This window comes from Rhineura floridana, chromosome 2, assembly GCF_030035675.1.
Source record: "Rhineura floridana isolate rRhiFlo1 chromosome 2, rRhiFlo1.hap2, whole genome shotgun sequence".
In the NCBI taxonomy this organism is placed as follows: Eukaryota; Metazoa; Chordata; class Lepidosauria; order Squamata; family Rhineuridae; genus Rhineura; species Rhineura floridana.
Window position 1 is genome coordinate 165,029,437 of NC_084481.1, and position 15,146 is coordinate 165,044,582.

General features: G+C 44.5%; 1 protein-coding gene across 6 annotated transcripts in view; it reads left to right on the forward strand.

Moving 5' to 3' along the window:
* The window catches only part of RBM25 (RNA binding motif protein 25), a 44,525-nt gene that overhangs the window by 24,120 nt on the left and 5,259 nt on the right, over positions 1-15,146 (forward strand). For 4 of the 6 annotated variants that reach the window (XM_061611229.1, XM_061611228.1, XM_061611227.1 and 1 more), the window contains 3 exons: positions 3,345-3,467; positions 4,273-4,346; positions 14,751-14,901. In XM_061611229.1, the coding sequence (XP_061467213.1) occupies positions 3,345-3,467; positions 4,273-4,346; positions 14,751-14,901 (348 nt within the window). The remainder of the gene's footprint in view (positions 1-3,344; positions 3,468-4,272; positions 4,347-14,750; positions 14,902-15,146) is intronic. The other 2 variants (XM_061611231.1, XM_061611232.1) reach the window with 1 other exon arrangement.

Sequence of the window (15,146 nt, forward strand, 5' to 3'; positions counted from 1 at the left end):
ATCTTCAGACTGTACTGTCGTGTTTTCCACTACCCCTTTGCCATCAGAATGTTTTTCTCCTCCCTGCCCCCCCACAAAGAGTTCTGTGAAACTCAGAGGCTAGTTTACTGCTTTGTGATTTAGTTTGCATTTTTTTTCTAATGGACCAACATGGCTGCCTCCATGCAGTTTTCAATATAAATGTTCAGAACATAAAGCGTTTGAAAAAGCTTTCCTCTGTGTTTTATAAAACTACTGCCTTCATGTAAATTAACTTTAAACAAATACTCACTTTTTTCCATTTGCCATTATGAGCAGCAAGTATTGTCTACGCCTTTCTAAACCAAGGGGAAAGGCTTAGACTGCAGTCAATCTGCACCCATTGGAGGTAATTTTAAAAAGCTCATGGCATGTTGCCATGAGAGAGCCAGTGTGGTGTAGTAGTTATAGTGTTGAACTGGGACTCGGGAGGCCAGAGTTCAAATCCCCACTTGGCCAAGAGGTGACCTTGGGCCAGTCACAGTCTCTCAGCCTAACCTACCACACAAAGTTGTTGTAAGGATAAAATGAGGAGGGAGGAGAACCATGTATACCACCTTGAGCTCTTTGGAGGAAAGGTGGAGTATAAATGTAATAATAATTTTTTAAAATGGGAATGGATTTTGCATGGCTCTGAGAACTCTGAGGATGGAATCCTAGACACACTAGGGAATAAGTTCCACTGAATTTGGTGTTGCTGGCTTCTGAATAAACATGTTTAGGATTGCACTGTCAAGATTTTGGGGGGGGGAACTCTTAAGCCAGTGATTGCCAATTTTCTTCCCCCATGGATCACTTGAAAATTGCTAAGGGTCTTGGTGGACCACTTAATGATTTTTCTGTTTGTTGCAATTGTAATTCCATAGAATTCAACATAAGGTACATAAGAAGAGCTTGCTGGATCAGGCTGGTGGCTCATCTAGTCCAGCATCCTGTTCTCACAGTGGCCAACATAGTGCCCATGGGAAGCCTGCAAGCAGGACCTAACTGCAAGAATGCTCTCTCTCTCTCTCTTTCTGTTCCAGCAACTGGTATTCAGAAGCATACCACCTCTGACTGCGGAGGCAGAACATAGCCATCATGCCTCGTAGCCATTGATAGCCTCTTAAATTTGTCAACCCTCTTTTAAACTCAAGTTGGTGGCCATCACTGCCTCTTATGAGACCAAATTCCACAGTTTAACTATGCACTATGTGTAGAAGTACTTTCTTTTGTCTGTCCTGAATCTTCCAACATTCAACTTCACTGGATGTTCACGAGTTTTAGTATAATGAGAGAGGCAAAAAAAACTTTTCTCTATCCACTTTCTCTGTGCCATGCATAATTTTATAGACTTCTATCAAGTCACCTCCTTTTCTCTAAACTAAAAAGCCCCAAATGCTGCAACCTTTCCTCACTAAGGGAGTTGCTCCAGCCCCTAGGTCATTTTGGTTGCCCTTTTCTGAATCTTTTCCAGCCCTACAATATCCTTTTTGAGGTGTGGCAACCAGAACTGTACCTAGTATGCCAAATGCAGCCACGCCATAGATTTGTATAGTGGCATTGCGATAGCAGTTTTATTTTCAGTACCTTTCCTAATGATCCCTAGCATGCCTTTTTCACAGCTGTTACACACTGGGCCGACATCTTCATCAAGTTGTCCACTACAAATTAGTGGACATTACAAGCTGACCCAAGGTCAAATTGTAATACAATAAAAAACAATATAAGTAGTATGTAATGAAATAATACCACTTACCATGAAAACCCTATTCATAGGGTCGCCATAAGTCAGAATCGACTTGAAGGCAGTCCATTTCATTTCTTCAATGAAATGAAATACAATATAATAAGAAATAAAAGAGGCAATAAAAATACAATTAAAAATCAACATGAATATTCAGTATAGTGGATGTGTCGCCTCACATCTTCAACTACAAATCCACAGATGCTCTGTGGAACACCTACATGTGTGGTCTGTGGGTCACAGTTTGGGAACCCCTGCTCTAAGCATTTAGTTGCATAGGCCAAAGAAGGCTAGCTGTTGCCTTGGAGCAGCTTACCATCCCTGACCATTGGGCCTGCAGGCTGGGGCTAATGGGAATCAGAAGTCCAATAACATCTGGATGGCCACCAGTTTCCACAACCCAGAGCTAAGCCAAAGGCAGCTGCAGTTATCATGGCCTCCCCTGCCAGCATAAGCCCACTGTGTAACAAGGGAGCTGATCATTCAACTGCACTGAGAGAAGTGGAGCAGGCAGAGAAGGAAGAGAAAGCAAAATGCAAAGGCATTGGGGAAGTTTGACATTCCTCATAGCTGCCTGTGCTGACAGGCCCTTTGCAAATCTTGAAGCATGATAATAAAATACTAAGTATAGTGTTATCTGGTACAAAAATGGCGTGCTGTAACAGTTCAGGGAAGGCAAGAAGACAAGGGCTGAAATACATTTTGAATCCTCTTCTACAGGGTGAGGAACCTTTCCGAGCCTGAGGGCTGCATTCCTTTGTGTGCAGTGTTCCAGGGGCCATATGCTAAGGCAAAAATAAGCAGAACAAAAGGTGTTATTTTTACCATTGTGGCTGTATTACACTCACCCCAGTCAGTGGTTTCTGTACTATATACATATACACACGTGTGTGTATCTAGGGTAGTAAGAGACAATCCACAGCTAAAGAACACATTCCAGCCAGGTAAAAACACCCTAGGAGGGTGCAGAGCAGAGCAAGCACAGGGTGTGTCCTGGGAGAGCCCCAAATGCTGGATGGAGAAGACTTGAGGGCCATATTTGGCCCCCAGGCCTAAAGCTCTCCACCCCTGTTCTGCTACCTCAGGGGTGGGGAGACATAGAAGGTGTTATGTCCAGACACCTGGGACTCTTAGAAAGAAGAACCAGGACTAAAGTTATAATTGTTAAATGAAGAGATTTATTTAGAGTACTCTCCTTGTTCACAAACTGGTGTTCTTCCAGAATTCTCTGCAAGTCCTGGAGTGGACCAATTTTAATAAATAATTGCAACTACACTCCTAAAAACACTAGCCTGACATTGTTTGGAGCATGTCTTCAGTTTTCATTTATTGTTCTCTTGTGGGGAAGGTGTGTTTACCTCCAAAAACAGGAGATGAGTCTCCAGAAGATACAGGATCTACTATTGTGGGTGTATATGCATTTTTCCCTTGTTCTTTGAGGAACAGAAAACACTTTTAAGGATTTTTATCTCAAAGAACATGGAAGTTAGCCTTATTGGTGCGTCTCTTAGATTCCTTGTTTATGCAGTGATGCCATCATTAATGCAAATGACCTCAAGATCTTCTAACAGCATTATACTTCATTTTTACAAAATCTAAGGGAATCCAAGACAGCTGGTATAGCACAGTGGGGAGGAGAGCCTGGCTGGGAGTCCAGAGTCTGAGTTCAAATCCCTGCTTGTATCTCCTGGGTGAAAAGGGCCAACTAAAGATCACCCCCACAGTGAGTAGCTCAGAGGTTATGTGCCTTGTCACCTGTGCAGCCGTGGGCAAGCTGCATAGTCCCAAGGAGCCCAGTTGCCCCCCAGCTGGCAGTTGCAGACAAGGAAGGGGCTGGCTTATGCAGCTGTGGCAAGCTGAGCAGGACCTAGCCAGCTGGGTACGATTAGCCTCGGAGGGAGGCAATGGTAACCCCCCTCTGAATACCACTTGCCATGAAAACCCTATTCATAGGGTAGCCATAAGTCGGGATCGACTTAAAGGCAGTCCATTTCCATTTCAAGGGAATCCAAAACATTAGATATGCATGCCTAGGAACATTTTCACATGTTTCTTTTAACAGGACCCACCTATCCCCAAAAGCCATATTGTAGACTGTTTTTCAAAAATGGATTGGCACAGGGAGCTGCTTTCTGAAAGTCATGCCCAAAGTCCTATCCTGCATATAGAACTTGCATCCTAGTTGAAATCGGCAGGCTACTTGGAATAGATGGATTTGTACTCAAAACTATCATTTCAGGTCTCTTTTTCAAGGCCTGACTCACTAAGCAATCTCAAACCTCATTTTAGTTCAAACTGGGAAGTTAATTGTCAACTTGTACATTAGAGTGCTCAGTCACTAGTGAGGAGGAAATTCTAGAGACTGGAAAACAAACTAATAGAGATTATTAGTTACTTAAGGCAAGGTGCCATTTTGCAAAATTTCTGGTAGGAAAGAGCTACTCAGTCACTACTATGCAAGGATGATGAGCTGCAAAAATTCTGTCTAAAATTAAGGCTATAATTAAATGTGTTCAACTCTTGTACAGGCAAAAGAAGCTAAACGTCTAAAAGAATTTCTAGAAGATTATGATGATGACAGAGATGATCCAAAATATTACAGGTATGCTTATCATGAACGACAACAAATCAGTTCGTGTTCTCTGGCTTCATCAAGTTTCTCTACTATTAAAAAGGCATGAATATGAAACATTGTGCGCAGGAAACCTTTTGTTCTGAACCGTGGTGATTAGGAGTGGTTTACAACCAATATGATTTAAGGAGAACTGACAATAGCTTTCCATGTCCCTTGATTCTGTTTCTCCTCCTACTCCCATTACCAATCCTTCCACTAGGATAAAGAGTCTGCAGCAACTTTTCCTATATACATAACAATGTAAGCATCATACAGTTTGCTTGGCCACAGTTCATTTGGCCACATACAGGTGGCACTGCAGACCACACTGTGATGAGAAGTGGTGGATGGGCAGCTGCAGCAGCTCCGCTGCCTCCTCGGCCTGCCAGCCATGGGACGCTTGCTGCTGAAAATCCCCTACTACTGAGCAAGCCTCCCAGCCTCAGAAAACCCAACACGATCTCAGGAATGTGTGACGGGCCGCAAAGAGAGAGAGAGACCAGCTCTTCTTTCTGTCTTTCTTCCCCCCTCCTTCCCCACTGAGGCAGGGATCTTATTTGGCAAAATATCTCTGGAGGGAGAAGAGGCATTTAGCGCACTGAACAGGTTAACTGCCTTGCAATGCCTGAATGGAAAGGATTGCTATGAGCAGTAGCCATAATGCCAGTCAAACTACTCTGTGTGCTAAATGCCTCTCCTTCCCCCAGGCAATTCAAAAGGCAGAAACAGCAGGGTTCTGAAGCTTAAAGATAAGCGGCTGCAATCCAGTACACACTTACCTGGGAGTAAGTCCCATTGAACCCAGTAGGGCTTACTTCTGAGTAGACTGTGATGTCCTTCCCCTGGCACCACCTTATACGCTCTCACTCGTGGCTATAAGCAGTCAGGATCGTCGTGTTTATTTTTACCTCTCCGCTCTAGCACAGATCTCAAAAGATCCCCTTGCTAGGCCACACTACCCAACACTGTGTGTATCTAGTATAGCCTCTAGACTGTGCCTTAGTCTCTTCCTGGCTATTTTGATACCTTGTGTCTGTGTGTTTAGGTAATTCCCAACCCCCCTGAAACCTCTTGCCTATGAAGCTCACAGCTCTGGGTTGCTCTGTGGTACTGAATGCTGATACAATATCTCCTCCTTTACCGCTGCCACCATTAGATACAATTTCTTCTTCAGCCTTGGTTACCCGGCTTTTCCCCCCTGCTCTGTACACTCCAGCTAAGGAATCAGGCTTTAAGTAAACCAAGAAAATATTTATTGCTAACACTAGGAATAACAAGATTACTTATAGATTTTGTTGACAAGCGTATGGTTTCATATATGATTCTCTTATGTTCTTCATTCTTAATATATGCCTCAGAACTCCTAATCCAATCTCTCAACAGCCACCTTCTCTCTACAACAACCTTCAACACCCACCACCTTCAGCCAACCCACCGTCCAACAACTCTCTCTCCCACTCAGCTGTCATCCTCTCATTTATACCTTCAGCCATTCAAACACACAGCCAATCAACATCCAGCATTCTACAGCCCATGTCCTCCCCCTTCTCACTCACTCCACTTACCATATTTCCTATAATAACCCTGCACTTATCATATTTACATTAACATACAGGAACATCACATAGACATGTACTGGATTGCCCAAACCACTTTAAAAATGTGCTTTTTAACACTGCTCAATCATCTTTCAAGGCTGTACTTGAGGGGACAAGCAGCCTTCGAAATGCTGACAGAAATGAGTGTGTGAGGAGACAGGCTAGAAAGAGATAGTTGAGCAGGGATTTTAGAAAACAGTGTTAAGTGTCCCTCTTTTTCTTCCAGCTCCCTGCCTTTTGGTGTTTTTTGAAATCATATTAGCAAAGTTGAATTATTTTGTATGCTGGCTTGCCCCCCCCCCCAAAAAGAGAGAGATTAGCACTGGAGAGGAGTTACCTGTTAGAATTAGCTGGGTGTAACCTCTGCTGAAAACAGTGGGGCTTACTTTTGGGTAGATATGCATAAGATTGTGCTGCATGTCTGGGTCCAGCCCAGTATTGTTATTGAACTATAGATGTGATTGTTTAAAACAAGCAAAGCCTCACTATTTGAGGAATGGCAAATTCCAGAGATCTTCAGCTCATGCATTGTTTTAAGAACAGGGTTGACCTAACTATCGGGCTTTAAAAAACATATACTAAAAATACCTCAAATAATGACATCAAAAGTGAGTATTGATCTGTAGGTTGATAACATGCATTTGGCGATTTCTCCTTCCCAGACCTCACTGATGACAGCTGAAGGAGATCATATTAGAAGATATTTTTTCCTGTCTCCCCACACACAAGCAGCCATTGCCCAAGCATCCTTCCCTCCATCCCTTCTCACACACAACCAATCTGTGCCACTTTGGGAGTGGGGAGTTGGTGAGTGGAGTGAGTAGGGGGCAGAGCCCCCCTCCCCAGTATTTTAAAAATGTCTGGGTGGCCTTCCTGTCATGGCACTTGAGATAGATTACACAGTTCATAAGTCAAGGGGTTGTAATGCCAAATATTTTGTATGTGTTTTGCTTTGGCTGTCCCTTATAATTTGACCCCCTTTGAGACTATGTCTATATTGTGGGAAAGGGGGGCACCTGGCCCGAGGCTGCCCTCTAAGGTGGGAAAACCCCGAGTGCTGGAAAACTCCAAATCCCAGCTCTTGTAGAGGCCAAACAGTTGGGAGGCAATGGGACAACTCGGCCTCCGCAGCAATCCCTCCTGTCCCAAGGCACTCTGCTACCACCTGTCCGGTTAACTCTGCCCTTGGGGCAGAGCTTTCAAGCTTGATTGACAGTGGGGCCTCATCCACTTTCATGGATAGCAACTTTGCTCGGGAGCATGGCATCCCAATCCGAGAACTGGAACAACCCCTGTCTGTTGAAACCATAGATGGACAGCTTTTAAAGTTGGGGAATGTGACCAGAGCCTCAAAGAAATTAGAAATGGAGATCCCCGGGGATCAAGAAGAACTGTCATTCTATGTGGCATCCTTGCCTTTTTTCCCTATGGTGTTGGGAATGTCTTGGTTGGTTCAACACAATCCTACCATTTTCTGGGATGAGGCGGTGGGTGGTGTTCACCTCAGAGCACTGTCATCAGCACTGTCAGCCACAGCAGAAGCTTAAGCCGGAGATGGTGGCTAGAGTGCTTCCTCAGGAGGAAGCGCCTTTACCCATAAAGTATGAGGAGTTTTGGGACGTGTTTGACAAGAAGGAAGCGGATCAACTGCCTCCTCACCGCCCTTACGACTGCGCCATTAATTTGATGCCGGGGCACGCATCCCTGCTGGACGGATCTATTCCTTGTCGGACCCGGAGTTGGCAGCGCTGAGGGAATTTTTGGACACGAACCTGAAGAGAGGATTCATTCACCCCTCCCAGTCCCCAGCCGGGGCGCCTGTTTGTCAAAAAGAACAGGGAGTTACGTCCGTGTAATGACTACAGAGCACTGAATCAAATCACCATCCCCAACAGCTAGCCCTTGCTGCTCATCAAGGAAATGTTGGAGCGACTGCAATCCGCCAAGATATATACCAAGCTGGACTTGAGGGGGGCTTATAACTTGGTGCGAATGAAAGAGGGGGATGAGTGGAAAACTGCGTTCAAGATGCGCTATGGACAGTTTGAGTATCTAGCGATGCCCTTCGGCTTGTCCGGCGCTCCAGGGGTCTTCCAAAATTTCATGAACGACATCTTCAGAGACTATGTGCATCGTTTTATGATTGGGTATTTAGATGATATTCTGGTTTATTCAGATTCCCCAGAGGAGCATGAAGCACATGTGCAAGCAGTGTTGCAGAGGCTACGGGAGCACCGTCTCTATGCCAAGCTGGAAAAGTGCGTTTTTGATCTAACCACGTCAGACTTTATGGGGTATCGCATTTCACCAGCAGGTGTAGAGATGGACCCAGAGAAGGTTCACTACATTCTCACGTGGCAGCCCCCCAAAACTAAGAAGGATCTGTAGCATTTCTTGGGATTTGCCAATTACTACCATCGCTTTACAGCCAACTACTCTGACCAGACAGCGCCCCTCACGGATTGTCTGAAGGGCTCGGGTCCTTTATGTTGGACGGAAGCTGCATTTGATGAATTGAAACAGCGGTTCGCTTCGCAGCCCATCTTGCAGCAGGCCGACCCCACGCAACCCTTCATGGTGGAGACAGATGCATTGGACGTGGCCATCGGCGCTGTGCTTTTACAACCAGCACAGAGAGGGGGAGGTCTGAGACCCTGTGCCTACTTCTCATGGAAATTGACGGATTCTGAGCAAAATTACAGTGTGGGAAAAGGAATTGCTGGCCATCCGGGATGCCTTTGAAACTTGGCGGCAACATCTGGAGGGACCGCAGGAGGAGATTGTGGTGTGCACGGACCATCGGAATTTGGAAAGCCTCCAGACTGCCTGCGAGCTCAATCAGAGACAGGTACGTTGGGCTCAGTTCTTTGCCTGCTTTCACTTCAAAATCCATTACATTCCCCAAGCCCAGAATAAGAGGGCAGATGCCTTGTCCCGCAAGCCAGAGTATTTGGGGAGCCCCACCCCAAAGTTGCCGCAGTTCATTATTCCCCCCGAGAAGATTGTGGCCGGTGCGTGCTAGGATTCCTGGGTGTCTGAGCTACAGGTGGTGCAAGAGCAGGACCTATTCGTCAGCTCTCTGAAATAGCCACGCAGCCTGTAGCGGGACAAGAGGACTTTAAGTGGAATGACAGAGTACTCTATCACAAAGATGCCATCTATGTGCCCCCAGGGGAGATGCGAGCCAGGGTGTTGAGTCAGTGCCATGATTCCCCCACCGCAGGGCATTTTGGGGTCTTTAAGACTTTACAAGCAGTAACCAGGGAGTTTTGGTGGCCTAGGATGAAGAAGGAAGTGGAGCACTACATTCGATCTTGTCCCACTTGTGCACGGGCCAAACATGCAACGGGACGGCCCACGGGGCCCTTGGCAGATGGTCACCATGGACTTTGTTACTGATTTCCCTACTTCGCAAGGGAAGACAGCAGTGTTGGTAGTAGTGGATGCCTTCACGAAAATGGCCCACTTCATCCCTTGTACTGGACTACCCAATGCGCAAGAGACAGCCCATTTGTACGTGTACCGGTTGCATGGTCTGCCAGACAGTCTGGTCTCTGACCGAAGGACACAATTTATGGCACAGTTCTGGCATGCGATGTGGCAACTACTCCAGAGTGAACTGTGACAGTCTTTGGCTTTTCACCTACAGACTGACGGCCAAACAGAAAGAGTTAATGCCATTTTAGAGCAATATTTGCGCTGTTATGTCAATTAACAGCAAGATAATTGAGTCCCCTTTCTACCCCAGCGGAATTTGCCTATAACAATGCCGTGCATAATGACCACGCAACAAACTCTGTTCTTTGCTAACTTAGGGTACCATCCTCGGGCGTTTGCCGCCCCGTGGATCAATCCCGCCTTCCTAGCGGCAGAGGACATTGTGTAAGAACTTCAGGCTATGCAGCAGCTTTTGAAGCTGCTGCATTGGAGCAAGCAAAGGAGGATTACAAGAGAATCACTGATCAGCATCATCAGGAGGGGGCACCAATCCAAGTGGGGGATAGAGTGTGGCTGTCCACACATTACTTGCCCATGCAGGGACGTTGTCATAAGCTAGCAGATTGCAAGGTGGGCCCCTTTGAAGTGGAGGCGCAGATCAACCCAGTGGCCTTCCATTTGAAACTGCCTCCCACTTTCAAGATACACCCCATGTTTCATCGCTCCCTGCTGACGTTGGAACATCCCCCCGACCCCCATCAAGCACCAGTAGCGCTGTCTCCTCCTCTCACAGTGGATGGGCAGGAGGAGTACGAAGTGGAGCAGAGCCAGGGTCAACTCCAGTATATATACACTGGAAGCGATATGATCCATCAGAACGTTCTTGGGAAACAGCAGAGGACATTCATGCACCGGACTTGGTGAGAGAATTCCACAAAGCTTACCCAAGCAAGCCCAGACCTTGGGGGTGGAGGGGAGTGGAGCATGGAGAGGGGGATGATGTTGAGACTCAGCTCTCCCACGAGGGTCAGGGAGGGGAGCTGGTCGAGCCTCAGCTTTCCCAGATGGAGTGGGGAGAGGAATCAGAGGTAGATGAGGTTTTTGGGGACAGTGAGGGAGGGGGTGTAGTTGACAGTCTTCCAGCTCCCATGGACAGTTCTCCCTCCAAAGCAGACCTTGCTCCACCTACAGACACCCCAACAGAGCCATTGGGGGATGACTTGGCGCGCATGCCTTCTCCACTCCCCCAGGACTCCCCACCTGGCGCTTCAAATGCTTCCCCGCCTCCTGAAGCCGAGCTGGCACCTATTGAGCCTGTACTATCAGATGAGCCGGCGGAGGCTCGCCCCCCTTTGCCCAGCACAAGATACTGCAAGAAGCGGGTTGGTCAGAAGGTGGGACTTCGAAGGAGTCAGAGATTACAAGCAAAGACCTTCCCTACTTAAGGCAGCGCCCCCCCTGATTTGGGTGCTGAGTCAACTTTCTCCATACGCTGCAGAGCATGCTTAGCATAGTTAGCATCAGTAATGAAACAGACTAGTTAGCTGTATGAAATGCACTGCCTTTGATGTAACAGTGACTCAAATAAAACAGGAATTATTACCAGTCTCACCTCTGTTTCCATTGATGGGCTCTGGGCAGGACACATACTAAAGACCTTGGCCTGATGCTGAACATGTATCTGAGTGACAGGCCAGGCCAGCCACTCAGGAGAGCATTCCAAAGCCAGGCTGCCTCCACTGATAATACTCTCTCTCCGTAACCATTTGCCACAGTGGTGGAGATGGTTCAAGGTGGTGGTGGTGGTGGTGGTGGTTGTGTTTCTTCAAGTCGATTATGACTTATGGCGACCCTATGAATTAACAACCTCCAATAGCATCTGTCATGGACCACGCTGTTCAGATCTTGTAAGTTCATCTCTTGTTTGCCCTTCTTTTTCTACTCCCATCTCTTTTTCCCAGCATTATTGTCTTTTCTAGTGAATCCTGTCTTCTCATTATGTGTCCAAAGTATGATAACCTCAGTTTCATCATTTTAGCTTCTAGTGACAGTTCTGGTTTAATTGGTTCCAACACCAAATTATTTGTCTTTTTCATTCTCCTCCAACACCCCACTTCAAATAAGTTGATCTTTCTCCAATCTGCTTTTTTCACTGTCCAACTTTCACATCCATACATAGAGATTGGGAATACCATGGTCTGAATGATCCTGACTTTGGTGTTCAGTGATACCTCTTTGCATTTGAGGACATTTTCTAGTTCTCTCACAGCTGTCCTCCCAAGTCCTAGCCTTCTAATTTCTTGACTATTTTCTCCATTTTGGTTAATGACTGTGCCAAGGTATTGATAATCCTTGACAAGTTCAATGTCCTCATTGTCAACTTTAAAGTTACATAAATCTTCTGTAGTCTTGACGTTCAGCTGTAATTTTGCTTTTGTGCTTTCCTCTTTAACTTTCATCAGCATTCGTTTCAAATCATTACTGCTTTCTGCTAGTAGTATGGTATCGTCTGCATATCTTAAATTGATAATTTTCTCTCCAATTTTCACACCTCCTTCATCTTGGTCCAATCCTGCTTTCCGTATGATATGTTCTGCGCATAGATTAAATAAATAGGATGATAAAATACACCCCGTCTCACACCCTTTCCAATGGGGAACCAGTTGGTTTCTCCATATTCTGTCCTTACAGTAGCCTATTGTCCAGAGTATAGGTTGTGCATCAGGACAATCGGATGCTGTGGTACCCGCATTTCTTTTAAAGCATTCCATAGTTTTTAATGAACTACACAGTCAAAGGCTTTGCTGTAAACTATAAAGCACAGGGTGATTTTCTTCTGAAATTCCTTAGTCCATTCCATTATCCAACATATGTTTGCGATATGATTCTAAATCCAGCTTGGACATCTGGCATTTCTCGTTCCATATATGGTAAGAGCCTTTGTTGTAGAATATTGAGCATTACTTTACTTGCATGGGATATAAAGGCAATAGCTCGATAATTACTGCATGCCCTGGGATCCCCTTTCTTTGGAATTGAGATATATATGGAACGCTTCCAGTCTGTTTAGTTATCCATATTTCTTGACAATTTTTTGTCAAACTTTGGACAGATTCAGTCTCAGTAACTTATAGCAACTCTATTGGTATGCTATCTATTCCTAGTGATTTGTTTCTTCCAAGTATTTTAAGAGCAGCTTTCACCTCACATTTTAAAATTTTTGGTTTTTCATTATATAGTTCCTCCGTGAATGAACCTGTCATCCTGGCATCTCTTTCACAGAGTTCTAAAGTGTATTGCTTCCATCTTCCTTTTATTTTATCTCGGTCAGTCAGTGTTTTCCCCTGTTGATTGTTCAACATCCCTACTCTTGGTTTAAATTTCCCTTTCATTTCTCTAATCTTTTCGAATAGGGCTCTTGTTCTACCCTTTTTGTTGTCCTCTTCTATTTCTATACAATAACTATTGTAATAGTTCTTGTTGTCCCTATGTACTAGTCGCTGTATTGTTGCATTTCGGGTTCTTACCATGTTTTATCTCCTTTTGCTTTTGCTTTCCTTCTCTCTTTAACCATTTGAAGAGTTTCTTCAATCATCCATTGAGGTCTTTCTCTCTTTTTTAACTAGAGGTATTGTCTTTTTGCATTCTTCCCTTATGTCACTCCATAGTTCTTCTGGTTCTTTATTAAATACGTTTAAAGCCTCAAATCTGTACCTTTTTAGATCTTTATATTCTTCTGGGATGTTATTTAAATTGTATTTTGGCATTATGATTGCTTTGTTGTTCTTCTTTAGCTTTACTCTGATTTTTGATATGACCAGTTCATGATCTGTACCACAGTCTGCTCCTGGTCTTGTTTTCGCAGAAAGTATGGAACTTCTCCATCTTCTGCTACCAATTATATAATCAATTTGATTCCTATATTGACCATTTGGTGATGTCCACGTGTAAAGTCTTCTTTTCTGTTGTTCAAAAAATATGTTTGCAAGAAACAAATTATTGGCTTCACAGAATTCAGCAAGTCTTTCACCTGCTTCCTTTCTATGTCTTAAGCCCCATTTCCCCACAATTCCTAGTTCTTCTCTGTTCCCTACTTTTGCATTCCAGGCCCCCATAATTATCAGCTCATCTTGTTTTGGTGTGTAATCAATTTCCTCCTGTACTTCTGCATAAAATCTCTCCAATTCCTCTTCTTCTGCATTTGCTGTTGGAACATAGACTTCGATTATGTTTATGTTAATAGCTTTCCCGTTTAATCTCATTGATATCACTCACTCAGACCTTGCTTTGCAGCTCCTAATTGCTTTTGCTACATCACTTCTCACTATTAAAGCAACCCTGTTTCTTCTTAATTTTTCATTTCCTGCATAAAATATTTTGTATTTGTCTGATTGAAAATGTCCCATTCCCGTCCATTTTAATTCACTCATGCCAAGTATTGTAATATTGATATGTTCTGTTTCTTGCTTGACAATTTCTAACTGTCCCTGGTTCATGCTTCTCACATTCCATGTTCCTGTTGTGTGCGTCGTACAACTCTGGACTCTCCTTTTGCGTCTGTGCACATCAGCCTCTGGGCTTCCTTTCAGCTTTGACCCAGCTGCGTCATTAGTCACAGTGCTACTCGTACTTGTCCTTTGTTCTTCCCCAGTACCTCGGTGAGTGCCTTCTGACCTGGGGGTCTCATCTTCCAGCACTATCTCGTGTTGCATTTTGGATACTCTGTTCATAGAGTTTTCATGGTAAGAGGTATTCAGAGGTGGTTTACCATTGCCTTCCTCTGAGTTTGGATGCATCTTAGTCTGGTGTCTCAGCCTTGGCTTTGGGTGCCCCTGCTAGGAGTCTAGACTCTTGGTCTAGACTCCTGACAGCATTGGTCTCGGCTTCTTCAACACTCTCAAACCCCCTCACCACATTAAGGTGTGCATCCTAAAGGGGGATGTTTTAAGGAGCAACCTGAAAAATGTGAATGTAATACCAGTAAGATTAATAATTAAGACAGTTCCCAGCAAATATGAATCTTTTATGAAAAATGTCCCATATGTCAAATAATTTTGTATTGCAAGAATTTGAAGGATTCTTCATCACTTTAAAGCTATGCTCAATACAGAATGTTTTATTTCCCTAATTTTAAGAATTGCTGTTCCTTTCTGGTATGTCCTGGTAAGAATCAAATTGCAAGGAAACAGGTGGTTTACTTCCACCCAATACAGAAATTTTTATTCTTTGAAATGAAACATGAAACTTTATCGTCCAGATTCTGAATCATGTGATTATGGTGTGCTTATCTTTTGACGCATGTTTGTGGGGAAAGTTGTGGTGAGAACTTTTAACCAAAAGTGAATACATGTTACAGGGGAAGCGCTCTACAGAAGCGATTGCGAGACAGGGAGAAGGAAATGGAAGCAGATGAACGGGATAGGAAGAGGGAAAAGGAAGAACTGGAAGAAATCAGGCAACGCCTTCTTGCGGAAGGACACCCAGATCCAGATGCAGAGCTACAGAGGGTAAGAAATGCCTTTTCTGGCAAAGTGAATTGGCATTTTTGCAATAGATCATGTCAGGTAGTTGAGCTAGAGTTTTGTGACTGACTGGTAGTTGGCATGTCCTGGATTTATCCCTGTGCTCATGTGGAAAGCAGTTTTTGGTTTTGAATCTCCTTATATAAATACCACAGCATCTGGTTTATTCTTTATAAATCCAAATAAAATAGAGATTTTTTTAAAAAAAAACTGCCTTGGATTAATTAGGA